At 43.0% G+C, this 27,320-nt stretch overlaps 1 protein-coding gene across 1 annotated transcript in view; it reads right to left on the minus strand.

Annotated features, from left to right (window-relative positions):
• Nucleotides 1–19,570, minus strand: part of NELL1 (neural EGFL like 1) — a gene marked incomplete at its 5' end in the record, with an annotated part of 297,740 nt that extends 278,170 nt beyond the window's left edge. Inside the window, 2 exons of the mRNA XM_082317413.1 lie at nucleotides 15,163–15,291; nucleotides 19,522–19,570. Coding sequence (XP_082173539.1) covers nucleotides 15,163–15,291; nucleotides 19,522–19,570 — 178 coding nt within the window. The remainder of the gene's footprint in view (nucleotides 1–15,162; nucleotides 15,292–19,521) is intronic.
• Between the last annotated feature and the right edge of the window lie 7,750 nt (nucleotides 19,571–27,320).

Consider the following 27,320-nt stretch of genomic DNA (forward strand, 5'->3'; position numbering starts at 1 on the left):
CCTAACAAAATTAATCTAGCATTTAAAATTATATATATAATTTCATTCCTTGCAGGAAGCTATTGCAAACCCAATCCTAAAACTCCAGATGCCAGGGACAGCAGAATTTTGAGTCACTAAAGAAATCAAACAGATACTACTTATCAAATCACAGTCTCTCCCCAACCAATAATTTAGTTGATTTAGTGGCTTAACGTTGGACTCTGCACTTCTTGAAAATTGGCCCGACTTGAGCATTAGCTAGAATGACCACACTCATGTTAATTAAGTAGTTGTCAGAGAGTTTAAGTCTTTTGTTTGCTTTATCAGCATTTCAAACTGAACCATGGAAATTGAGTACTCTGGAATAAGCAGAGCAGCAGGTGTTGCGCAAGACTCGGAAACAAATACACGCCAAGAGAGAAGGCGGCCACCTACGTCTCTCCAGCCCGAGGCAGCGAAAGGTCCCCTAGATGACAGGGAAAGCACAGCAGCAGAAAGCTGTAGCAAAGCCTACGTTGACAGACTGCCCCTCTTTCACAGCATATGGGTTTTTTTTATCTCCAGGGCCTTTCCTTGTCTTTTCCACCCAAATGGACAGAACGACCAAGGAAAGTGCTGGAGTCATCTCTGCAGCAGCAGCAGGATGAGCGGCAAGCCTGGGCACACGAATAGCGCAGCGACCGATGCCGGCTCCAAACCATTTGGCCATTACGGAGCAAAATCAGAAAACTGGAGTAGGGCAAACGGCTTCGCACAATCTTCCCACCGAGAACAACGCTGCTCGCCTTGGTGAGCGTTACGTATCACCTGCTGTTACTCAGGCAGCCGCTTTTCCTTGTTTAAAATATTTTAAGTGGCTACTGAGCTCAGGCTCGCCTTCTCAAGTAGGCTCTGTTGTTGCCTCAAGAGAATCGTGCTGAAATCAAGACAGTTTACAAATGGATGATCCCTTAAATTAAATGCTTTGGTAGAAATGTTCCAGAAGTTACACTACCACTAAAAGCATATAATCTGCTCTTAAATCATGTGAGTTAATCAAATTACATGCTTTGTTAGTTAATTAGTTCAGGAGTCACTGATTAGAACATCTTTTCCACTGTTTATCTATATCAGTTAAGGTATCCCATCACTGTGACTATAAAGATTGCAATTTGCAAATTTGGAAAACAACGATAACATTTTAACAGAAAGAGCATGGACTACGCTAGCAACGCTGTCGTGTTTGAACCGAGCCAGCGGCAACGCATGCAACGTTGGGAAAAAGCAGTAATTGCTAAGAATCATTACCAATATGCTGTCCGTTTTGCAGGAGTACTGTCCACTTCAGGGATGTATTTTAGAGGATGTTAAATGCTAATGTCACGCAAAATAATGAGCCATCCAAAAGTACTGTTTCTGTTCTGGCTTCGTGCAAAAGCAAGCTAAGCAATTTTTTCCTCCCCTTCTACGAAACGTTTTCAGGTACACTCAAAGTCACAGACCCAAAAAATTAGAAATTACTTTTAAAAAAACGATAACATATACTGAACTTGACAAAACATGTTCTTCAGCCGCATTTGTTTAAAAGAAACTTAAGATGGTACCAGAAGGTGAGGAGCATCTAGAACCAGAAATCAGATACAGAAGCCAAGTTTGGCAAGTAACTACTAATTGTAGTTTGGCCTTTACTTCCTCCCACTATAACCCTTAGTGTGCTTGTAATCTAGAAACAAAAGATTAACTTTTTCAATAGAGCATGCAGAGAGATTGATCCATTTCTATGTTTAAGCTATTATCTAAAAATTCTGATTTCTCATTTAGCCCTCTTACTTCTTACAGGTAATAATAAACGCTGCTCATACTTCATGGCAACGGTATTAAAAATAAATAGTAATATCAAGTACTTCTGAAGTGCTTTAGGATTCTGAAGTTTAACATGAATGTGACGGATATAGTCAACAAGTAACCCATAACCTGGATTTTCAAAGAAATTCTAAGCACCAGATCCCACTGAAGCAGGAGAGAAGCTGAATGCCTGAACTATTTTGACTCTGTTGAAAATCCCTGTCTAACTTAATCAGCAGAGCCACACAGAAATCAGAATTTGCCTCCCTGGTGAAAACCTGCATTCTTAAACGTGTAAATCAAAATACCAGTTTTAAATAGTTCATTAACAGGGAAGTTTCAACAAAACAGAAACCTCTGACTCAGTTTCTTCACTTGCAGAGAGAGGTTACAACGCCTAACGCTACTTATGGCAGCTAACAGACCTGGCTACACCTACACAAAGGTTTTAATTTCCAGTCCAGTAAAGCCTTTTATCACATGAATAATCCAACTAAAGGCAACGAAATTATCCGTTAAGTTCAAAGTAAGCATATGCTGAAGTGCTCTCTTGGTTCAAAAACTCTCAAGGATTTGAGACTCTAAATAGTTTTTTAATTACTTTTAAAGCATTTAGCTCATTTATTACTAAAATCTTATGTTTTTTCTTTATTCTCTATATACGATTTGTACAAGCATTAAACAAATGTGTTTCATGAACTAATTCTCCCTTCTGTTTTCTTTCCCTCAGAAAAATCACTTCCATGTTATTGCTAAAGCAAATTAAATCCTGGGTGTCTGTTTTATTTATAAACTGCATGATAATAACATGAGGCATAATACATTTGTCAAAGCCCTTCTCTACTGAAGTATAATTTCTGCTGTCAGCCTCTTTACGTTTATATTCAATATTCTAGTTGTCTTTGTTTCTTGGAATACACATAAGCGCACAATTATATATTCTCCCAAAATAGGTATAAATTCTATTTGTGAAGTGTTCCACACCCCACCCCAACAAAGAATCATAAATATAGCTAACATACTTAGTCATTCTCCGCAAGTTTTATAGGAATTATTTGGGAGATATAAGAATTTTCAAAAACATCATAATAATAACTGTTTTATCTTTTTACACCATAATTATGATTTGGAGCATTGCTTTTCTTATTTCACCCAAGCATACCACAACTCATGAATAAAATATGACAACTTTGATAGCATCCATTGCTGTGGGTTCATCCGTAACAGCAAACGTGCTTGGGGTACTAAGCGCTCCCTTTTGCTCCATAAGCCTTTGTTTCTGAAAATAAGCTTTTATTTAAATAGAACTGCCACATGTGTCCCCCTTTTTTGCATTTCTTGCCGTTAGCAATAACACCAGCAATAATGTTTACTTTTTATTTTAATGACTACATTTTGAAACAATTAGGATGGCATAAAGCTAGAAAGGCAGAATATCCCATCTGAAAGCTGGTACTCGCAAGACATCAAAAAACATTAAAAGCACTGCCAGCATCAGAGAACAAAAGGCTAACACAGATGACCATGACATTTAAATGTGTGGGCAATACTATTATAAAAAAGAAACTTAATTTTGTTCTGGATTCTTAATTAATTAGAACGAAGTAAACCTAAACAACTTCCACCGTTTCCCTAATAAGATTACTGAACCTAATACTGCACAGAGTCCTCCTACCGCAACTTGTCAGTAGATTCCCTTAAAAGGAAGACTTGAGATAAAGTGCAGTAAATGAGGTTTCGAAATCCTTGGCATTCACCAAATTATTCTAACAAATATCATGTTTTAAAGCTGTGCTGCTTAATTTTCCAAACAGCATGATGAACATCCATAGAGACCTCTACAGACCAAGAAAAATCATGACACACACACACACACAAACCCCACTCTCCTCCCACACATCTTGGCTGTGTTATTTTCCCCAGTCCCCAAGAATAGGCTTTAAAATTTCAACACTGTTATGCACAATGAGCCAAAGTGGAGAGAGAGAGAAGCAGAAGCAGGTCTGTATGCCATCTCTAGATGGTCTTTTATCATAAAAGCAATGAGCATTTAACCTCCAAGATCCGGTTTTATACGTGTTGCACTCTCAGAACATCTTTGCTGCCTTCCAGTTTAAGAAAGATAAAAAAAAATTAAAAGAAAAAAAGAAAAAGAATAAAGGGGGACACAACACAGAACTAAGCTTTGCAACACAAACTTGGCCGCTGTAGGAGGTGTCTGGTCCCACTAATGCCAAATGGAAAACTCAGCTTCAGAGGGTGGAGTCACCCGCACATGCAAGGGGAGGGCAGACTCAGTCAAATAATCCGTGCAGCTGCGATGAACCTATACTATTTTTTCCTATTTATAGCACAGAGGACCAATGGGAAACTCAGCTGTAACTACGTAAGAAACGTTACCACACAAGGACGGACTGTAATCAGAGATTTTTAGGAAGCCAAAACACCAGTGCTCAGCTATAGGATTTATTGCTCAAAAATAGCGATTCACAGATCCTGTTGTCAGAATTACAGACCCAACTTTGCTCTTTTACCAGGTATGCAACCTACATAACTACTGATTTAGATGAATATTTTAGTGGACATCAGGTGGCAAAAACAATTTTTTTTGTCTGTTCTAAAAAAAAAAAAACAAACATACCCAAAACAAAAACTAATGTTCTGCATTTTGTATCATTGAATAGGCCACAAAAGGCAAGGCAATCACATGATATAATGCCATAAACCAGCACAGTATGACATGATTACTTCACACCATTTACGTGGCAGAAATGAAAAATAAGAGAAAAAATGTCCCCCTCGTGTCATTTATACACCCACACTGCAGGTGGCAAGATTAATCTAGAATTTGGCATAGAAGAAGTAGGTTGAAGCCTCAAGTAGCATCTAATTTTTATTCTTGATAGGTAGTTCAAGACAGCAGGGTTTTTCACCACAGGAAATGGTCCATGCCTGGCTCCTGCATCAGGTCTGATTATATCTGCCTTTGTGTACTTTTTAAAGGTACAGAATCTTAAAAAAAAAAAAAAAAAGAAAAAAAGAAAAACATTGTAGGTATTTAAATGTGTGTAATAGTAATTTCAGATAACACCACTGCTTTTTAAACAAAAGATGTATCTCTGTTTAGAAGTAATTTAATCAAGTAGGACGAGTGTAAATATTCTTACCAAATGGATATTAACACATTTCTTCTAAAATTGTTTTGAAAATGAAGAAATCCCTCTTGGGGTCAAAACCAACCATAATGGGCCATTTTGTTCCATCGCCTACAGTGAGAACCCAGTTCTTCAGCGCTGCTTTTCCCTCCTTCTGCATTGCAAGCCGTTTTAACTCAGCAGCGCCAAGTAATGCTCCAATTCTGCTTTTACCCCAGCATCTGTCCAGCAACCCGGACCTGCGGTACCAGGTGCAGGGACTTGCCCTGAACTTGGGCAGGATTCTCCACCCAGGGATACTCAGCACTGTGCACAGACTCACCTCAAGGCAGCACAACTCAAGTACCGACTCTGCTTCACCTCAAATCCCCAGGGCTCTGACTAGCACACAGGCCTGTTTGACAAGATATTATAGAACGATATTCTTACTCCAGTTTAATAATAGGTTACTAAACAAGTAGTTACTAAAACCGGATTATATGCAGTATGATATGACTGAAGAGTATGTTTGCCAAAATCCATTGCAGGAAAGACCATTTTTGTTGCATTTCTGTTCTGATGAAGATACAAGAAACGCACACTGTTATTCCTACTTTTATCTAAATTGATCTACTTTCCTTGTAGGAACCTAGATGCTCACATGGATGTAGAAGTATGCAACACTTACTAGCAGTATCAGACACTAACTGCTGCATCCCCTCCCCTGCCCACTGAAGAGCAGAGACCTTTCGTTTCCTTTCTGCTTATCTTCATTACAGGACTTTGTCAACAGGTTGCCAGAAGCATTCGAAGCTTTTAGCATACTACAGAAATACTGAAGTGCTTATCCCGCTTCCCCTCTGTACTTACCACAGTGGCAATGAAGATAGACAAGTAGCACAATTATTGTCTCCCAGGAAAGCAAAAATAACTGCCAAGGACAGAGGCAATGTGTGCTCAGAATTCCTTCCTAATCATTACAGACATGATGGGAAACCCAAAAAATGTCAAGTAACAGAAGGCAGCATGACAACATTCAAGACGGGGGGGGGGGGGAAAATGTAGAAATTGGTCACTGTCATTTAACGTGACTAGGTTTCTATTTTAGTCTACACTTACTTTGGGGGGCAGGGGGGTGTTTGAAACAAGAGGATATGGAACAAGAAACTCTGCGAGGATTTACAACTTATACCTTCATATCAATATGCTGGATAAATTTTACTCCTAGACAGGGTTCTAACATAATTCAAATATTAAACAAGAGTGGAAACAGCCAACACCGGATGGGTATATACGAGTATTTTAAAACCTGCTTCTGGGAACTGACAAAGTTAACAGTAGTTTATGTATCTTCAAAGCCTCGAAGTATTGTTCAATAATTATGTCTCAAGTGATCTTTAATTTCTTCCATTGAAGATGATACATTTCACTCATCCCCTCCTAGCTCACTGTATTCCAATTCCAGATCATTTCTGTTCTGAAAATGGTCATTTTTGCAGAGGAGAGAAAAAGAAAAAAAAAAAAAAAAAAAACCACTTAGCCTAATGATTTCATTACCCAAAAAAAAAAAATTACATTGTATAAACAAAACACATTAAAACATTAGCTATATTAAAAAACCAAACATAAATGAGAAGTTAGACAGATGTTAGGGTTAAAGTCTTACAGGCAAACCTTGCTCAACCCTCCTGGGATGCACCTTCCAACACCATTCTTAATTAGAAGATCACACGTGGCTTTCCAGAGGGCCCCTGTCTCAGTCAGTGCACAAAGCAAAGAACAAATAGCAAAAAATATTTATTTAACAAAGAAAGATCTGAAGTTTTGCTTTACTTTTATTGTTCAAGGCTCACCTTGAACAGTAAATCTACCATATTCAAATCCTTCTCTGAAGACAGAGCAGACCATGACCAAGTTAATTATTCCAGCACAGTGTCGGAGACCTCTACAAATATTAATGAATTCTTTTCACACTGCTGCTGTTAGCGGAAAGGGCGTTAGTACCTCAACTTTACAGGCGAACAACCAAAGCACAGCACAATTAAGGTTCTAAATCACTAATAAAAAAAAACATATTATCCAAGTTCTATCCTCCGAAAACATTTGTTAAAAATTAGCACACATCACAGATACCGTACAGCACTACAAAATCTGAACTTTCGGTGCTTGTCCCTATTACGCTGCCCTAACGCTGCCTCTGCCGTAAGCAAACCTTTACCCGGTCCCACGCAGGCAGCCTCAGACCGCAGTCCTCGCGTTCCCCACCCCGGCCCTAGCCCTGCCTCTCCAGGCTGCTTCTCCCAGCCGCTGCCCATGGCTCCCCTTACCGTGCTCTTCATCCCTGCACCTCGCTCCCTTCCCCTCAAGCCAGAGTCCTCGTGTCGTCCTTGTCACAGCTGCTCTGCCCGGCCATCGCCCGCTCCCTTCTTGGCCTCCAGCTCCTCACCGCAGCTGTTTTCTCTTCGCTCCCCTCCATCTCCCCATCGGAGGCCCAGCTTCCCTGTCACAGCCAATCTCATCCGACTGCCTCTCACCACCCGCTGCCCAGCGCCAGCCCGTGTCACTCCTTGGCTCTCAGGGGAGCCCATTCCTTCCAACCATGTTATTGTCACTTTACGTACCCAGTCCTTGCCCCTAAAGTTCCAGCTTTGTTTCCCTCTCTTTTCCACCTTCCACAGAGGTCTGGGAAGGAAGGTGGGAAAGCAGGAGAAGCACCTGAGATCCTAAAAAGAGATCAAGACCTTGCTCTCCATCCTGCTGATGAACACGAGCCCAGAAACCATCCCCACCAGAGAAGTCCACCCTCTCGGGCGCAGCCAGCCCAGCTGCTCTGCTGGAAAACAGGCGTACAGAGCCATGAAGGAACAACGCGTGCCCAGCCGCTCAGGCACACAAATGTCCACCATTAAACCGCAACAGGCTCAAGCATGTGCACGTGCAAGCTCTTTGGTGAATTTATCCACTAAAACTCTCTGGTATCTTATTTGAACTCTTACTTCAGCAGTGCTTTTACAGAGCAGCTTTGACACAGGGTTGAAAGCGCTGAGGGAACTCTCTGGCAACTCTCTAGGATGGCGGCAGCTGCCACAGCTCCTAAGGGCCAGGCTGGAGCTCGTAAAAGCAGGGGGACATCCCAAGGGATGAGTGCGGAGGGCAGGCAAGGATCCCGCTCTCCTGAGGGATGGCCTGGGCCCTATTTCTCACCACCCCACAAACCTCTGTTGCAGGAGAAGACACATGCTGGCCTGGTCCTCACCACTGCCACGCAGCCGCAGGTCGCGGGCCACTGCCACGGGAGAGCAGAGGTGCCCGTCACTGCCTTCAGAGCCAATGAGTCCTAAGAGCAGATCGGCTTCAAGTAAACCATGAAATCTAGAATCATAGAATACCAGGTTGGAAGGCACCTCAAGGATCATCTGGTCCAACCTTTCTAGGCAAGAACTTGCACAGTCTAGACGAGATGGCCCAGCACCATGTCCAGCTGAGTCTTAAACGTGTTCAGCGGAGCAGAGTCAACCACTTCCCTGGGGAGATTATTCCAATGATTGACTGTTCTCATTGTGAAAAATTTTCAGAGAGAAAGGAAATGGTCAAAATTTAGCGCCAAGGAAGCAGCAACGCCAGAAATGTTACCACATGATCGGGGCAAGAGGATGACCCACACCTCAGATGTAGATACTATTTTTGCTTACACATACTAAGGCTTTTTATTTGACGACAGCTGCCTTTCCCTCCTGAGGTCCCAGGAACCCGGGACAGGCACCCCACCGGCAACACACAGTAAAACCCCAAATTCACCCTGTCTCTGTGGAAACCGGCTCAGACCTGCATGACAGGGCACATAACAGGGAAAAAACCACCTCACTATTCCCTTTAAAAAAAAAAAAAGTTCACAAGTTTGAGGAGCTTGCAGAGTTTCCACAAAGATACACACCTGTACCGGGTGGTGAGGAGCAGGGCACTGCTGCCCCGTGCCCGACATGGCCGGTTGCAGCTGCCCCACCACAGGGCACAGCCCGGCCCCTCGTCCTGGCTGGCGGTGCCTCAAGGAAATCGTATTTTAAAAGGGAAAAAAACTCATCTGGCTGGAGGGAAGCAGCGAGTGAGCAGCTGTGCAGGCACTCAGCTGTGAGCCCAGGCAAGCAGTGGGCAATATCTGGTAAAAAAAAACAAAAAACAAAAAACAAACAAACAAACAAAAAAAACACACACCACAACGTTCCTTTCCTTTCCAACAGCACAGGGGTCATCACCTGCTTCACTGAACACACCCGAGCGCGTGGAGCGGGATGCCGGCAGCCTGGGGAGGTGTGCCCAGAGGATCTGCACCACTGCTGCCCCAAAAACCTCCCAGCGTCCCAGCAAGACAGGATATTCAGCTACCACCGGGCATGGAAAAGGTACTAGAGCTACTCTCTTTTATAACAGCTGAAGGCAGCACAAAGATTTCAAGCCACCCATGTTGTGCCTTCCTAATTTTTCTGCTACCCTAAGATTTCTGCTCTGTAAAAACGATATTGCTTATACTTAATATTTGCTATAAGCATACCAGGAGAGATCACACAGAAAGTAATGACTCTCATTGCATTATCTCATGTAAAGAGGGACTGACGCCCTGAACTCCAAAATTAAAGTTTATCTCTCCTACTCACTGCAGACCTCCCTGCTGTCCACCCCAGCAAGAGTAATTGCAAGCTTCCTCCTCGAGCCGTTATCTGCATTCTCTCATTCAGTCCCTGGCTCTTTTCTGAGCTCTGCAGCTCACACACCTTGCACATTATGCTGGCATAACTGAGCTTTAACACTTAAAGTGGATTAAAACCTTGGCCATAGCACACAGGTCACGGAGACTCAGGTGAGAAAACATTCACACACGGATGAACGAAGGCAGCAGCCTACTCACTCGGCCTTTCGATTTACTGGGCGCACCTCAGCGCTGAGCTGCTGCCCCACACACATAGCCAGGGCATAACAAGTGTATCCTGAAGACCGTCCCAGTAGAAGCAGAGCTAACGTTCCCGATATAAAGGGTACGTGCCCACTCCTGACGACAAGATCAAGTAATGTAGTTTTCCTTATCCACCAATCTCAAAGCATAGCCAAGCTGGCTAGCAATCAAATCCCTCTGACTTCGGCACCTCAAAAGCTGACTTTTAGGACTCGGAATCCTAGAGCGGGATCTGGAAACACCTCTATTCTCTAAGCGAGGAATTAGCAAGTCAAGGAGGAAGGTGTCAAAAAAAAAAAAAAAAAATCAGGATCCATAACACCTGGAGAGGAAACGCCGACAGAGAGGGTTGTACCGCATCTGGAAGCTCAAGCAAGTCTGCTGGGAGGCACCTGTACCCGCCCTTGGGACTGCAGCTTTGCTCTCTCTTTTGGCCTGAAGCAGGACGGCCCTTTTGTTTCAGAAACTCAACAAGTTTCACTCTTCTCACAAAAACATTGCCTTTCTCTGTGCTTTGTGATACTTGTTTTTCTTTCACCTTTCCTGTTGGAGCCACGACTGTACAGAAAAGAACTCAGCAGTCACTGGTACAAAGTGGGAAGAAGGAGCGTGACTGAACTCTGTGCTGCAGGAGCTGCGGGCCAGGTGTTTCTCTTATAAATCCAGTGGTTGTTTAATACAAGTAAAGAAATGGTCAAGGAAGAAAGGACTACATGTAGCTAGACTTTTAACAGTACTCAGTGGTTTATTTTACTGAGTGCTATACATTGTATACATAGTAAGAAGACCATTCCTAATTTAACAGCTAAGTTGAAAAATACTGCCAGATTGCTAGGAAAGGAAACAGCAAAGCCTTAATAAACTTCTTGAGGGAACTGCTTTATAAGTAAAGGCTTTAAGCCTCTGTTAGTTCAAAAGAGACGTTGACAGAAGAAGAATTAACGAGAAATGGGCATAGCTGACAGGTTGTAAAAGGAATAAAATTTTACTTCCTCAAGGAGAACTGAGCACCGAACAAAAGTCAGACTGGTTAAGGTAATCGCATAACGTAACAGCTAGGCTAAAAATTGGGCTCGGTCTACCTAGAAACAGAATGACCGATTAAGCACCTCCTCTTGCCTTATTTATGATGAGCGCCTTTCTCTGCCACTGAACTCAAGATCCTGCTGAGGTTTCCACCTACAGGGTCAAAACAAGCCCTGCTTCCCTGCTATCTGAAACATAGAACAGGACTGAGCCCTGGCTCAGTGTTTCTTAATGTACCAAATTTTATACTATAATCCTGTTCTAGGAATTTCAGCATCATTTTGTCATGTTTGTAAGACACTATTCACAGATGTCTTTCGCTCAATGTTTTAAGATGTTATTGTAATGCACTAGGCGGACGATTAATATTTCCAATACATTTCTTTGAGGTAGATTTCCCACTCACCCCCAGAACTATCTCCTCGAATTCTTTGGACTCCTGGTTGGAGGTGAGGAGATGTGGGGTCAGACACCAGGACCTTGGGTGCCCCATTCCCCAAAAACACTCCAGTCAAAAATCTCCACTCACCCTCCTTTGCCCCTTCCTGCTAGAACAACCCATCTGGACACAAAGACTTTTTTCCCCACGCTTGTTCATATAAATAAATACAAGATAAATAATTAAGACACTATAATGTTAGGTGATCTTAAGAGTCAGACTGTTTGCAGAACTGCAGTTACAAGTTAGATATCTACATTTCATCTAATTCACACTGTCAGCACTTACACTGCTTTTTGGATTCCCTCATCCCCCTTTCAAAGAGAATGGAACTGAAACACACAAATCATGGAACCGATCAATCAAAAATCCAGCTGAAATACTCTAATAATCGAAGTCCATGCCCAATAGGACCACTCAGATGACTACACTTAATTATAGGTTTCTATGCTTTTCTGAATTAGGAACAGATTTGCTTGCCCAAAGGCAGCCCACATCTCTCAATTGCCACTTTGGTTCTATCATGCTGTCACACAATTTGCAACGGAGCTCAATTTGTTTCTTTGCCTGTAAAGCTGCTTCACACGGAAATCTGAGTTTCAGCTGTTACTACCAATATAATTATAAAATCAGAATACTCCACTGGCTTCACTGAGATTGTCTTGGACTGAAATCGCTAATGCTCCAGGGAAAAGAGTCCTTCTACATTTTCTCTAGGGTAATTCAACTCATGACATCACTCCCCAGAAACTTTGTAACAAACAGCATGTCACTTATTGTACAAGAGCTATCATCACTGATCAAAAATCTAATTAAAAATAATAGTTTCTCTTTCTTCTATGGATATCTTCCCATCACCCCGTTTCTCTTTCTTCTGTGGATATCTTCCCATCACCCCCGTTCTTCATTTCTTCTTTTTGCCTCTAAGTGCAACTGAAAGAATGCCCAAAACTCATAAAGCTTTCCATTCCAGAGTTTAATTCACAGAAAAAGAATCTTGCTTAGGAAAACAATCCATATTTTCACTACAGCAGTATACATAACTGTCCGAGTTGGGGAAAAATTACCATTTCTCTACCTCAAAGATGTAGGCTTCCAGGGACACACAAAGGAACACACTCAGTCTGAGCAGTTCTAGTAAAGCCATTTTAGGAAATACATCTTACAAGACAGAAAATGATCCATGGGGAACCTTTGTGTAAGCTCAGAGCCCTGTCACATTGCTGTAAGGACACTGCCAAAGGCGGCAGGCAAAACCGTCCCTATGAAAACCGCACGCCAAAGAACATACTCGCAAGTTCTTCTCATTTCCTAAACTAGGAAATCCTCAGCGGTGAAAGCCTACGAGTGACGAGGTCTTCTAACGTGGCTCCATGTTCAGCAATCAGCCTGCAAGGTGAAGCAGGTCCTCCCCTGCCCAGAGCCACGACTGGAGCAGCGTGGAGCAGCGAGGCACAGCATGCATTAACCACTCACATACGGTAAGAACTAATCAAAGCAAAGCTTTGCTGAAAGGACCACATCTCGGAGACTGGAATAGCTGGTCCGAGAAAGTACGGTACTTCTGAAACTCAGCACTAACTTCCAGTCTTTTCTCTCCTCTGGGAGTATCATGTTGGCTGGGTTTTTTGTGAATCTCTGTGGGAAAAAGTATTACTTCTAACTTAGACACAGCAATTGCCCATACATTGCCTTGAGTTCTATATCAGTTTTACTGTATGGCAAGATAAAAATCTAAATTAAGTATCTCCTGATTCCAGCAAAAGGGCCTCACACACAGCCAAACTGTGGTTGTAAAGTCACCTCTGTTAGTAAAAGGGGATTCACACAGCTGCCGACATACTGCTGACATTTAACAAATAACAAATACGACCAAGAAGGGAAGCAGCCAACGGGGCAGCCTCAGCCTTCCATCCTCTCTGACAGCAGCAGCAAAAGACCCCTCCCAGACCTCTCTCAGGATGGAGCAATAGACCAAAGGTCTTCAGTCTTCTCCCAGCCCGAGGGCTGATAAGCTTAACTGAAAAGAATAATATTCCCAAGCCATCTTCCAAGAAGTTTTATACTAGAGGCAAGATCCAAGCACAGGGCTATTCCTGTGTCCGTTACCAAGAAGAATTCCTGTTGTGGGAATTAAAAAAGCTTTATTTACCTAACTACAGACTTGAAATTGTTTATTCACTTCGTACAGTGAATTTCTGTTCATTGTTTCCCATGAACATCTATCTTCCAATTTATCTGCTCATGTGAATTTTACAAGCTCTACCTTTTTTACACTATTCTTCTCTAAGTTTGTAAACTGCAGGTGGTGCCCTCCAAGGCAAAAAGAACTGAGTATCCATAACATCTCCACCACTCCCCTTTCAAAGTTACTTTCAGTATCGATGGTTTCAATCAGTGTCCTGAAAAACACATCTCGGTCTTCTTCCCTGCAGCTCTGACCACCGGTCCGTGAAAACTCACCATGACTGCTCGTCAGTGCGGTTGCGATTAGATGTATGGAATAGCAACAGGAAATACTACAATACTTTAAGTCAGTTAGGCCATCGCAGTCCTTGGAGGAATGACTGTTCTTTAATATCGTTTGTCCATAATACACAAACCTGAAGTCAGGGTATTGGAAGAAAAATAATTGATATCTTTAAATTAATAAATTAATGCTCGTCTTCTGGACATTAATCTGGGAATCAGTGAAAATTATCCTGCTCATTGTACCGTAAAAGATTGGAAATATGACTAACAAATCCTGAGAAGGTCCCCAGAAGTCTCTCTGCTCTGGCTCCTAAACTGGACTTGACTGGATAAAGAATGAACTAAGATTATAGACCCGCTTCTTTTATTACTTAAAATAGTCAGTTAGCATTGCAGATCCAGAACTAAAGCTAAATGAGATCATAATCATTTGCCTCTAAAACCAGCTACAGAGGACAGACATCAAAAAGTGAGACACTAACATGCACACTTCAACACAGAGTAAAGCACGGTAAAGAAAAAACAAACACAGTAAGTCTCCACAATAAAAATGTTCCCAACTGTGCTTTAACGTGAACGTTAACCTCAACTGATATAAATGTCTTGCTCGCCTAATAAGTATATTGTAGCAACTCAGTGCTTCCACCCCATGGGACATTGTCTCTTAATCTCGACCTCACTTAAGTCCATAGTAAAACTTGTTAATTCATCCAGAATTTCACTCACTAAAGATACAAAAAAGAAAAAAAACCCAACACCATTTTGAAACACTTCACAAGCATTATCTTAGAATATTGAATGAAAAAAAAAAATCACAATTCCAAGTGACTTATTCTGTACCTGGTACTCAGCTTGGACAGTTAAATGCAATACTGTTCAATTTTCTCACTTTAACAGTTTCCACAAAGTTGATGAAAGACTCGCTACATGTCACTAATCAGTGTCAACACGTTAAATGCTTTATTGTAGTTACGTAGCTTCAGCTGTGTGTGTCTCTGCGTGTGTACAGTCACAGAGAGAGAAGTACACAAGAATACAACCGAGTCCATGCCTTGCAACCGCTTCGACATATTTAGTTAGAAATAAATATTGCGGAGTGTTGAAAACCTACCCAAAAATACTTCCCTAAAGATCTCTAACCTCAACTACCCAACAGCACACTAAAAAAAAAAAAATGCTATATGTATTTCAGGAAAGTAACAAGGACTATTTCCAAAAAATAAAAGAAAGCGACAGTTAAGTAAGACCGCCATTGCAGGGAATCAGTTAGGCATCAAAGCTCTTATGAGCTCATGCAGACAGAAGTGAGATAAGAGAATTGAAGATGTTTGTCTTACCTTGGAATAAGAATGCTTTGCTGGCATTGTGTAGTCCTGACACTTGTGTTACCCCAAGGGTCGTGTTCACAAGATCCAGTTCTGTGATGATATCAATTTGTAAGTCAGGATCCATTCCAAATCCTACAGCTGTTGGAGGCCCAGAGAGAGAGAGAGAGAGAGAGTTAGATCAATTTTTATTTCCAATCAGGTAATGAAAAGAATGGAGAAGAATATCTAGTGCAGACATTTCTAGTACCTTCACACACACACACACACACACAGAGTATACAGTAATTACTTATCAGACAGTAACTCTGCTGCAGGAAAGAGAAGATATTCTTTTCCAATTCTGTCAATTAAACTATTTACTTTCCACAGATTTTACTACACACAAGTTAAAACATTCTAAAACTGACACATTAATCCAGTATCTTCATAAGGCTGAAGAGTAATAAATAAATAAAAGCATAACCACCTATGCAAAAAGATGAAAGAGATTTGCAGCATTCATCTATTGGCCACACCATTTCCAGGGAGACGTGAGGACTGAAAACTCCTCTCGCATTTCATACATAGCTGCGACTAACAGATCAGGCCCCACAGCTAAACGGAATCTGTTTTCCCAACTGGACAAAATTACCCTGGAGGAGACATGGTAGCAGGGCAAAGGATGCCATCCTGCAATCCTAGAGCCTTGGGTGACTCACAAAACTGTTTGATACGGCTTCGGAAGCGCACCTCCGCAGTTCAGCACAGCCGGTGCCCGGACAGCGTGCCAAAGCCTACCTACAAATAGCAGCCATTCATTCACCCGAACCAGCCGTAGCACCTTCTGGTCTGCAGAACACCTACTGGAGAAGCACAAATCTAAACCTAAAATTTAGAAATGGCTTATGCCCAGGAAAAGACTGGGCACTCTTTGAACTAGTAGGGACCTGATGGGATTGACAGAAGAGACACACACTCAAGCAGTTTGAAGTTGCTGTGCTCAAACATTCAGGGCAAGCGGGTGGTTATGGCACACCAAGTTCACTAAACATATCTCCTTTTTCTAGGGATGGGAAGAGGCCAGCCTGACCACGGTGTCTCTCTCAACACAGCAATAACTGTGGCATGAGATCTGTGCCTGAGACACAGGTCAAATATCTCGTGTGGGATCCAAGCACTTTCCTAATGAAATTTTTCACTAACATCATTAGTAACGGGAACAGGCTCCAGGAATGAAATCTTGACACAGCTGAAGTCAACGGTAGAAGTCCAGCCCACGTCCGCAGAGCAAGGACGTTACCTGTAAGGCACATCCAGACTGATTTACACTGAGTGGACTTCACGTTCAGGTCTAAATTGATTCATTTATTATTCTAGGACGGTGCTTCTGGATCAGTTAAGCAGCAAATATTCTAGTTTGATTCTTTGAAAGGCTCTAAGAAATTACTGAGGTGTACAGAATGATCAAGAAGTTATGTATTCTACTCATAAATCATCTGCACCACGGCACTTTCTTCTTTCCTTTACTCAAGGATTAAAACTTGTTGGAATAACGTGTTGAGCTAATGCAGAGGATACTACTGCACAAGGGGCAGCGTAGTAAAAAATATTGAAAAGACAGCTTTAGGAGGCCTCTAGCAACCTTACTCTACAAGGAAAACTAAGATCTAGAGGCATCTGGCAGAACTGAAGCTCCAAGAGTGCTGACATATCCAAGTGTGTACATACACATAAGGATGTGGGCATAAGTACCTTTTTGTAGAAAATTAGAGAATATGGACCCAGATGAATTCTCCAAAAAGTAAAAACTTCCCAGATAATTGGAAACATCATCAGGCTTTTAGTACTGCCTCTGACTTCACCCACCCTAGATGCTCAGGCACTGAATGACCACAACCGACGCTGTGCATGCTGACGGACCAACTGGTCAACAGGAGAGAACTTAACTACCTATTGATTCCCAACCTACAGCAACTCTTCCAGCGCAAGGGCTGCAACCTACAAACTCCAGACACAAACACATATAAGAATACAGGGAGCAGCCTTTCTGGGGGAAGAAAAAAAAAACCACAACATAAAAGCAAAGACTGTTTTAGAAGAAAATCAGGAGGACTTATTATTTCTTCTAAGGTTTTCATTCAGAAGAAAAGCAGCACATTGTAAATTGTGTGAACTTATCTATCAGGAAAGATAATGTCTGTTGTCCCTGCCAAGAAAGGAGCATGCTGTTTCTCATTTGAAAGGCATTAGATCTATTCAGATCACCAAAAAACCTACTAATACGAAGGGAGGTCGAGTAGGGACTGAAACTTGCTCAAGGGAAAGGCCAAACTATGTCCAGTAAGACAAATCTTGACCCCATTACAGTCAGTGAAAGCTCTGCCACAAACATCAACAGGGTGAGGACAGAAACCACATCTAGCAAGTATAGGCACTCCCATAAATCACCGTAGCTCCACTGCTCTATTAAAGCTGTTTATTCCAGCCTGAATACCCGAGGCTCAACAAGTATAGATCACTGTAGCTCCACAGGCTTCGATTTATGCCAGTGAAGGATCATGTGTGACAACTTCAGTGTGCCCCCTTCCAGCTTTTAAAATGCTTTCAAAAACAGAGACTATTTCTAATGTCACTGCAACTATTTAGCAAGAACCGACACTGCTTTAAATACCTAGTCATTTTCCTGTGCTGGCTCTTCAAACTGCAGCAGGCACTCAAAAGCCTAGTTAATATTTAATAAACAACAAATCAGCAGCTTCAGTATGATAACCAAGGCTCCTTTTCCCCTGTGGTCTCCCACAGTCTATCAGAAAGATACCACAGGCATATCAACCGCACTTGCATCTCGTATTTTATGCTGCCTCTCTTCAGTGGAACAAGAAGCTGGAAATACCGTTTCTTTCTGAACTAAAAATTAACCATCAACCCATCTGCTCTCACTGGAGAACTGTGCAGAGCTTGGGCCCGATCCTGACTGATGTTGCTTTCAATTCCTATTTAAAGTAATTGGGCCATTCCCCTTAAATCAGTGGCTTACACAAGCAAAACTCCAAATGATTCAGTCAGGTGGGCGGGAACAGAAATCATCTCAGGACTTGGTGGATTTGGCCCAATGTGAACTGAAGGCGCTACAGTAGATTAGAGGATTAAGCCATATAATTATGAATGATGTTACTAGGAAATCCCTAAAAGAAATTAATTCTGCCTTACAGCTCCGACAGCTTGTATTCTCTGCTTGCGCCTTTATCACCTACACCCAAGCACGGCAATCATGCCACGCTCCATCTAGCTAATGTGCAGCCATGCAACGGATGCAGCGCATTTATAATTTCCCCGACATGTGTAACGTGCTATTCGGGGATGGAAAAACTTTAAGTAAAAGCACACTCAACGCAACCAAGTCATCTCCATGCACCCATCTGCAATCACTCAAACGGTAAGGAGCAGGCTCTAGGAGAGGCATTTTGCTCGTTCCTCTCACAGCTTCAGCGGCAATTGTTGCACACAAAGAACTTTCCGAGTGGCTTCGCAATTCCAAGTAGTAGAGTTTCGGGTCCTACCGACCATTTCAAACGTCTGTGTGCGCTACTGGTGGTAACAGCACTATGAAAGGGACAAGCGGTATTTGCTTCCCGCTATTTTTATGTCACACCTCTCAAGATCTGTAGATTTTGATGAGGTAATAATTACCATAAGAATAATTATAATTTTAAAACATGGGTTCCTTTGCCCTTCTGATAATTGCGCTGGGTAATTTCCTTCAGAATAGCTACAAGCACCATCGAGAAACGTCCCCCCCATGAGCTCCAACCGAGGAAGAGCGGTACCCGGGGCAAGGGGGAAGAGAACAAAGCCTCCACAAGGCACACGGAACGGCACTTGGGTCGCGCCGAGGCTGTAGGAACAACGCAGCGGGCAGAGCATCGGCAGGACCCAGGCGCTCGCAGCCCGCCTCCCGCCCGTAGGGCGGCTTCCCCCAGCCCGCTCCCGCGGGCAGCGCCGCCCGGCCGGGCCCCCGGCCCGCTCCGCTCCGCTCCGCTCGCAGCGCCCTCCCCGCGGGGCGCAGCCCGCACGCCGCTTTCGGAAAACTTTCCCTCGCCTACCCCACGGCACCCGCGGAACGGAGCAGCCCGGGGCTCCCCGCTGGGGACCGGCCGGGCTGCGCCCCGCCGACACCCGCTCCGCGCAGCGAGGGACGCCCGGCCCCGCCGCGGCGGCAGCCGGCAGAGCCGGAGCCGCTCCCGGTCTCCGCAGCGGACGCAACCCGCCGCCGCCCCGCAAAGTTTCCGCACGCCAGGCGGCGGCCCCGGCCCCCGCTCCCCGGGGAGGCGGCGGCGGCGGACAGCGGCCCCGCAGCCGCGGCCCCGCAGCCCCGGCCCGGCCCCTCACCTGCCCCGGCGGCGGCCGCACACGCCCAGAGGAGCAGGAGAGGACCCATCGGCGCGGCGCGGGCGGCGGCGCCCGCCTCCCTCCCGGCAGCTGCTGCGGAGCCGCGCCGAGCCCAGCGGAGCCGAGCGCAGCCTCCGACGCGCGGAGCGGCTCCGGCGAGGCGGCGGCGGCTCCGCCCGCTGCCCAGGCGCGGCCCCGACGCCCCCGCAGCGGGGGCTCCCCGCCCGCCCCCCGCCGTGACGCGCGGCCCCCCCGGGCCTCGCCAGCGCCGCCGCCCGGCCACGGAGCGGCCCCGGCGCGGGGGGGGGGGGGCCCCGGCCGCCCCCTCTCCCCTAAACGCGGCGCGGAGGCTGGCGGAGCGGCGCCGGCCCTTCTCCCCCGCAAGATGAATTAATTCCCCGCGGACGAGAGGCTCCCCGCAGCCCCGGGTGGGTGCGAGGTGCGGCCACGCAGCTCTGCCGGGGGCTGCGTGAGCGCGGGCCGGCGGCGTGCGCTTTCGCCGCCTCCTCCTCGCTCTGGGCGTAAAAATAGTAAGAATCAACCCTTATTAACTATTTAGCCTTAGTAATAATTTATGCCTGGTGTGAATAAACAAAAAGAAGTTCTGAGATACAATACGGAAATCTGTACTGTTCCACGGGCTTCCTGCATGTCCTCGCTCAACTCAACTGCTCTTTCATGCCTCTGGAGTGTAAAAGGGAGGTAAAGTATTTAAAGATACTTGTGAGTCATCTGAGAATCTGCTCTGATGGCTGTTTTAAAACCTGCCTTCACATATTTCTTCCCTCCAGCCTTTAATTTGGCTCCATCCTTGGCAAGAAACAGACCGCCACATGTGTTAGTTATATGCAATGACTCTTCCCCCGTAGAACACCTGAAGTAAATTTGAAGTAGAGATTAAGGGCCCCAGGTCAAGTTTCCATCCCACTGAACAGGAGCAGAGTGAGATTTCCAGGTGATCCCACTTTGCTATCGTTCAAATCAAGCCATTTCAGCTGTAAAGCCTGAGGATCCTCCGCTCTACTGCCTCCCCTCATCACATTGTGGCTTGCTTCGGCACAACGCAAATTCCAGCCATCTTAAATGTGAAATAATAAGCTGTATGTTCAGATAAAGTTAGGATGACACAAAAAAAACCCCAAAAGTATGCCTGTATTAAAGGGCAGTTGCATTCGCACACCTTTACGTTAGCAAGAGCAAAGAGTATAACTTGGTTGCCTAATTACTTAATTAGTAAGATCTCTGCAAACAGCTGTTCCTGGCTGCAAGCAAGGTAATGCAATGCACTCCAGGAAACCTCTGGGGTGGCCATTCCAAAAGCATCTCAGTAATTTATCTCCAGTGAATCAAAAGAGCTTTTACTCCAATATAAGTTTGTATCTTCTTACTTTTGTTTAGAGTGCAGTGTTATTAGCACCGCTCTTACCCACGGGGCATGGGGAGAAGTATACAGATGGTACGCAAGTATATGTGTGTATACATAGGTATATAACCATAGCAACAAGAAAAAGAGGCGATGGTACATCAGCAGGTGAAGACATACCCTTCTATCCCATCCTGATAAAATCATTTTTTCTGCATAGTATTTACTCTCTGATTTAAGAGGAGAATTCTTTCTGTGAAATAGGTCTATGCATCCAATTCATGTTAGCTTAGCTATGTTTGTGCTTATCTGGTAGTAAAACCAGGGTCTATCTACGCGCAAAATTGAATCTAATTCAACTCAAGTTTTCCATTTCCCACTTGGTGCAGGGTCTTTAGTGGATATACAATTTAAACTGGTCACAGATTCTTAAACGCACCTGTTATTAGCTTAACCTAAACCTGGATTAAATGCTATTTAAAAAAATTACTGAGGGTCCATGCAAAAATTTGCACTGAGTTATCAGCTTTACAGCGCAGCTTCAAACACATCCTGAACAACCTTATGGATGAAGACTGCCCTGATCATTCCTGACTTGTTCTTCTGATGATCAGAAACATCCAAAGAGCCCACAGGTACTGCAAAAAGTGAGGCAGGCAACTTGGTAGGAAGCGCTCTGAACGGAGCTGGTCCCACAAACGTGGCTCCTCCTGTACCAGCTATACCTCCTATAGCAACCAAATGATTGCACATTGGGAGAGCATTCGTAATCTTACAAGTGTTTTCAACTGTTCATATTAGAAAAGGATAGGACAAATGGATGGACAAAAAAAAAAGGAAAAAATCACGTTCTGCCAGCCAACACTATTCTTACACCTTCTCTAATGGCAACAAATCATCTTCCTTTATCACCAAAAAATCTGATATTCTGATATGATCTTGTTGGAAGTATAAATAGCTGAAAGGCATGACATTCAGGTAAGAATTAAAACTGTGTTCCTGAACATTCCTAGCAATTAAAAAAAAAAAATAAAATCTGATGGCACTTTTGCAAGAGTAAAGCACTAGTCCTGGCAAGCTAGCTGGATTTCAGCTCAGATAACATTCCTGTGAAAGATTGTTCTTACACTCTCAGTTGGACGTTGAATGCGTCTTGATTTTGACCTAAATTATCGTGATGTTGCTAACTGTGTGGTGTTAAACTGTTAGTACTGTCAGCTACAAAGCTTGTGGCATTTTGTAGTTTGACAAAGTATTTTTGACTAGGTCCAGTATCTCTCAGAGCAGTTGTAAGGTTGTTAGCATTACTTGGATGAAAGGCAATTAAAAGTGCTAAGTATTACTTTAAGCGTAGCTGAATGTGTGGACTCGGTTGCCAGCTGAACTGCAAACGCTGGAAAACAACAGTGCTTCTACCTGAAAATAAAACCACCTCGTAGCTCACGGGATAGAAAATCTCCTCGGCTCACAAATAAGCCTCGCATCCCTGGAAAGCCTGGCTCCAAAGGGATACTTGCAATCCAGGTGGACAAAGTTTCCCTTGCAGCCAGTAGAGGGCAAGAAGTAACAACAGCGCTTACACCTACGTACTAAGAAAAAGAGTAGATGTAAAGGGGGGGGGGAATACTGTGTGCCATACCTGTCCCGCCAGCTGACGCAGAGTTGTAAAGGACTATATAATATCAGTCCAATAGGCTGAAAAGTTTATAATTACATGAATAACTACCAAATGCACCAGAATGAGGTCTTACAAAGAGAAGGCATTTGCCTACTTCTGTACTCAGTCATGGAGCAATACCTACTGCTTTTTTTAATTCCCAAATGCATGGTTATCTAATGTTTGAAGATTGCAAAGTGTAAATTAAACTTTACAACTGATTAATCTATCAGGTTGGTATAAGATGTGCCCTTCAGTCTACACCCTGACCATAGGAATTTCAGTACCTGAAAGAGTAAAATTATTTCAAACTGAACACATCTGCTAGCACTGCACTAGAAGATGTGCCTGTCTTCTAGGTGTTTAAGTAACATACATTGGTTTGAAGCATGGCCTGGGTGAATCCATACAACCAAGTTAAAAGGACATGGATTTTTATCTGTTCGCATGAGTTTAAAGATTTAAAGCAGTAGTGCCTAATGATGACAGCAAAGGACTGTCTCTTACTCCAAAATCAATGTGTTGTATCATTGACTGACATTGGTTGACCCTGGAGATTTGACAAGTTCCATGTGCCTCAGTTTTAACTCCTGAAAAGGGGACTAATGACACTTACCTGCCTCTCAGGACTCTGACGATGCTCACTGGTAACTTCAGACTTCTCCAAGATGACATCTGCCTTATATGTGCAAAGAATTACCGTAGTCTTCCATCATTAGGTCCTGCCGCGTCCTTCATCTGCACATACACAAGTTTACAGGCAGAACAAAGCACTTTTTTGGGGGGGAATTGACTACCAGAACTGCTGAAACAGTCCTGCCACCCAGCTATTGAGCTGTCTTCAGGATTAGTCCCTTGCCTGGAGTTGCTGTCACACTCTTGGCACCGCGCTAGGATCTCGTGTTACACATTTGATGCCACACTGTGATCAGACATCGTACTTCAGCTATTGAATTTGGGCAAAGCTTGTCAAAAGCTCTTGCCTGCCAACAGTGAAACAGGTTGGATCGGTACCATTTCCGTAGCAGGCTGCTGGGAAGGGAAGAACCTGCTTACCACACTGGTATTGGGGCACATTGCCCTCACCACATCGCAGGAATTCAGCTTTAAATAAAAGGTCCGATACCATCAGGAGCGGTGTCCTTACACTTTCCTTCTTCGCTTGCTCTTCCCTTACATCTTTCATTTGCACCTCCAGCTGATAAGAGCCTCTATTGTTTTTAACAGTTCAACAACCTTTGGGATGATTGAATTGATAGGATAAGAAGGATTTAAGCAAATCCAGTTGGTCCTCTGATAAGCAATCAATTATTCCACAAGCTACAGAGCACTCAAATAGTTAAGAATCCAACCATTTAATTGATACTTGTTTCTGCAGCTGTGCAATATCTCTATTTCCCAAGAGGGCTGTTTCCAGCTCAAGGTTTCTAACAATCAAATGGATCAATTCTGCAGATGCCTTAAGGCTGTGTGTTAAGTAAGAATGATGTCTGTGGTGTGTATTGGGTGGGGAAGGAGGTGGTGGAAAACGAAACATTTCATTCACCAGAAAAATGTTGACGTATTTTCTGTTTTAAACACTGGACATTTATTTAGAGTCTTTAGAGCCCATACATTATCGAATAATTTTAATTTATCACATCCAAATATAATAGGCAAATATATAATACAATAAATTGCATTTGTACACATAAATACAAAATTTGAGGTAGGGCCTCAAGAATAATGATTTCTTAAATTAATAACATACAGCATTAGAATATGCACTACATGAGATATATATGATGCATCCTTTGTAACATAATATATCTTCTCCACGTATAGCTAATGAAAAAATAATAATGACCTGGTTAGGGTACAAATCTTTATCCATAGGCAGCAGTACCCCATAGAATGCCTGTAAATATATATATATATTTATATATGACATTACGCAAGTAATTAAGATTTAACCCATCAGCGATGGGTCCGTAATAAAGTGCCATAGGACACAGGGCGCAAATTCTCAGCTGGTGTAAATTGTCACAGCTCCAAACAAAGCTGTGACAATTTATACCAGCTAAGCATCTACCTTACAAGGTAATACTACATAATATAAATGACAGATAACAACATGTTTTAGTCGATCCGTAATTTTCCTAACAATGGAAGATAGCTATAAGGCAAATGGTTACCTGAAGATGTATTTAAACATTATGGGCAAATAATAATATTGCAAGCAATAAGGTCCAGCCCGGTTCTCACGTTATGCTCAACCCGTCAGGAAAACCTTCTCTCTTTGGCGATAGGCTGCCTGAGGGTGACAAAGGCAGAAACCCCAAATACCCCTCCCCTCCCCCCTCGAGCCATCAACCTGAGTTCCTCGGGAATATCAAGCTCTGACCATTTGACAGATATCTTATGTGCACACCATTTAAGTACAAACTAAGAAACAAGCGTCTCTTACAACAGCGTTACTAGCAAAACAGAGAAGCTTTCTGGGATGCCACTTGCCAAAGCTCTGCAGCCTGCAACCCGCAATCCCTACAAGTCTGTCTTTGATTGCAAGAAGTGGTGGAGCTGCAGAATAAGAAACCGATAGGAAACCAACGTCTGCCATAAATAAGCAACTGCTTTAACACAGACAACAAGAAATCATATTATCCATACAACTGTACATATATTCAAAAAGATCAAAGGTATTTAAAATAAATCAGGCATTGGAATTTCATGGTAAGAGATAGCCACACAGTGTATCGGAAGCAATGATCTTCAGTGCTGAGGCACATCTAATGCGGTCAGTGGAGCAGAACCTAATCAAAAGACTACTTTGACCCAATTGAAACATCATATAAAGACAGTCCAAGTCTTTCTCAATTAAAGGTCATTTTGTTAAACCCTTCTTTTGGAAACAAAGTGCTGCCATGTTTAGCTGAAACACAGGTTTTGAACATTGCATATTAAAAACACTAGGAAGACCCCAAAGAATTTGAAGATGGCAAGCATTTGCATTAGGTGTAATCTTTAATGCATACAGTAATGCATCTCAACTCATCCAGAAATTCAATTTCATTTCAAAGAAAAAATATGCAACATAAGTAATTTCACCAAATTTGAACATTTTTTACTCACAAGATAGATAGATCTGCAAGTACATACATCACATTTTTACTAATATGGCTTTTTCCCCTCCTTTTTTTATTTTTAAAGATCTTTACTGGTATTTAATTAGTTACTAAATTTATTTTTAGAAAATTATCAAAGTACATGCAAACTTTTCCTAGAACATGGTAAATGAAGTGCATTCCCAAACTTCAAGGTTACTTCTCATTTAAAGAAGACACTGCTGGTTAATTTAATCTCAACATTCAGATTAGACCAGTAAAATACTTTAAAAAAAGTCTAATGTGAAAAAAAAAAAAAAAATCTGCTTTTAACATACAGTGAAAACTTCCTATCTTCTGTGATTTTTGTATGCATTTCTCCCCCCTTTCCAAATGTTTTTGCAAGCCTAGCAATGGAGGTCAAAGCTGAAGACAAATATCAGCTAGAACAAAATCGCTCTCATCTGTTTTCAGAGTTTCAAAGTCAAGCCTAATCCCATGCTAATGACTTAGCAGGCACAGGAACAACATCTAAATTAAAAGCAAGCAGATTAATTACATAAATCATGGAAAGCAATTACATTTTTCATATGCGTTCTGGTTTGGTAATCCAAGCCAAAGAAAAGGTACCATAACCTAGCAGTATTCCTCCAAATGATATCTCTTTTATACTTAAGGTAGACAGTAACTGACATCCTTACACTGAGGTAATTTTATTGCAATTAGTTAATCCCAGTTCCAATGCATGTCCTGAGACAAGTTAGTAAGTGAAAGGATTCAGAACTGTTAAGCGATTTGAGTGTGTTTTCTTTTTTTAAAAAAAGGAGCAAACCTATGTGTATATATATATATTTTTTTTTTTTTTTTTAATCACAGTAGTAGTGAAGAGAAACTGGCCTGGACTACAAAAATCAAACCAAGACGCTAGGTAATATTGATAAAGGGAGGCCTAAAGCTATTTATCCTGACAAAAATACCTAATTGCCACTCGAGGTGCTGACTTAGGTTCCTTTCTTCACCCAGAGAAGGCCCCTCAGCCCCACGTAGACGTGGGGGCCAAATTCCCAGCTCGTCTTTATGGACCTTCATTACATCAAACAGAGTGAGGCTTCTCAAACCTGCCTCTGCCAGGAAAATAAGAGCCAGAAGTAAGAATAGCAAGCCCCTTGTTAAAATAGCAGGCGAAGCTGAAACAAGGGGGCACCGCTTTAAGGCAGAGAAGCTCACAGAAGGGTCCCGTCTCGCTGCCGTGCAAGACGGGGACCGACAGAGCCCGTGGAGTGGGGATTCAGGGGCCAGCACAAAATGTCGCAAAATCTGCCCTCGCTTCGCTCAGTGACAACCCCTGATGGTGCTTCGCTTGTCCTGCATGAGGATTAAAGGTCTCCAGCAGTGCCTAGAACTGGCAACACGAATTGCCCCGTGAAAGAGGAAGTTCAGCAAAATGATTAATATATTTCATATACATATATATATACACACACACAAAGAGAAAATAAGTTACCGATTTGTGGAAGTGTTACATTAAGGTTTAGTTTGTTTTGTTTTCTTCAACAGGATGAAACAACATGTCTACTGATCTACGGACACACATTAACTGAAGATTTACCTGAGACCCTGTAATATGAAGACAGACAGACAAAAGAACGGGATAGAAACAGTCCCCTGAAAGAACAGTTACTGGCTACTACAGTGG

The sequence above is a fragment of the Platalea leucorodia genome (genome assembly GCF_965183815.1).
Source record: "Platalea leucorodia genome assembly, chromosome: 7".
In the NCBI taxonomy this organism is placed as follows: Eukaryota; Metazoa; Chordata; class Aves; order Pelecaniformes; family Threskiornithidae; genus Platalea; species Platalea leucorodia.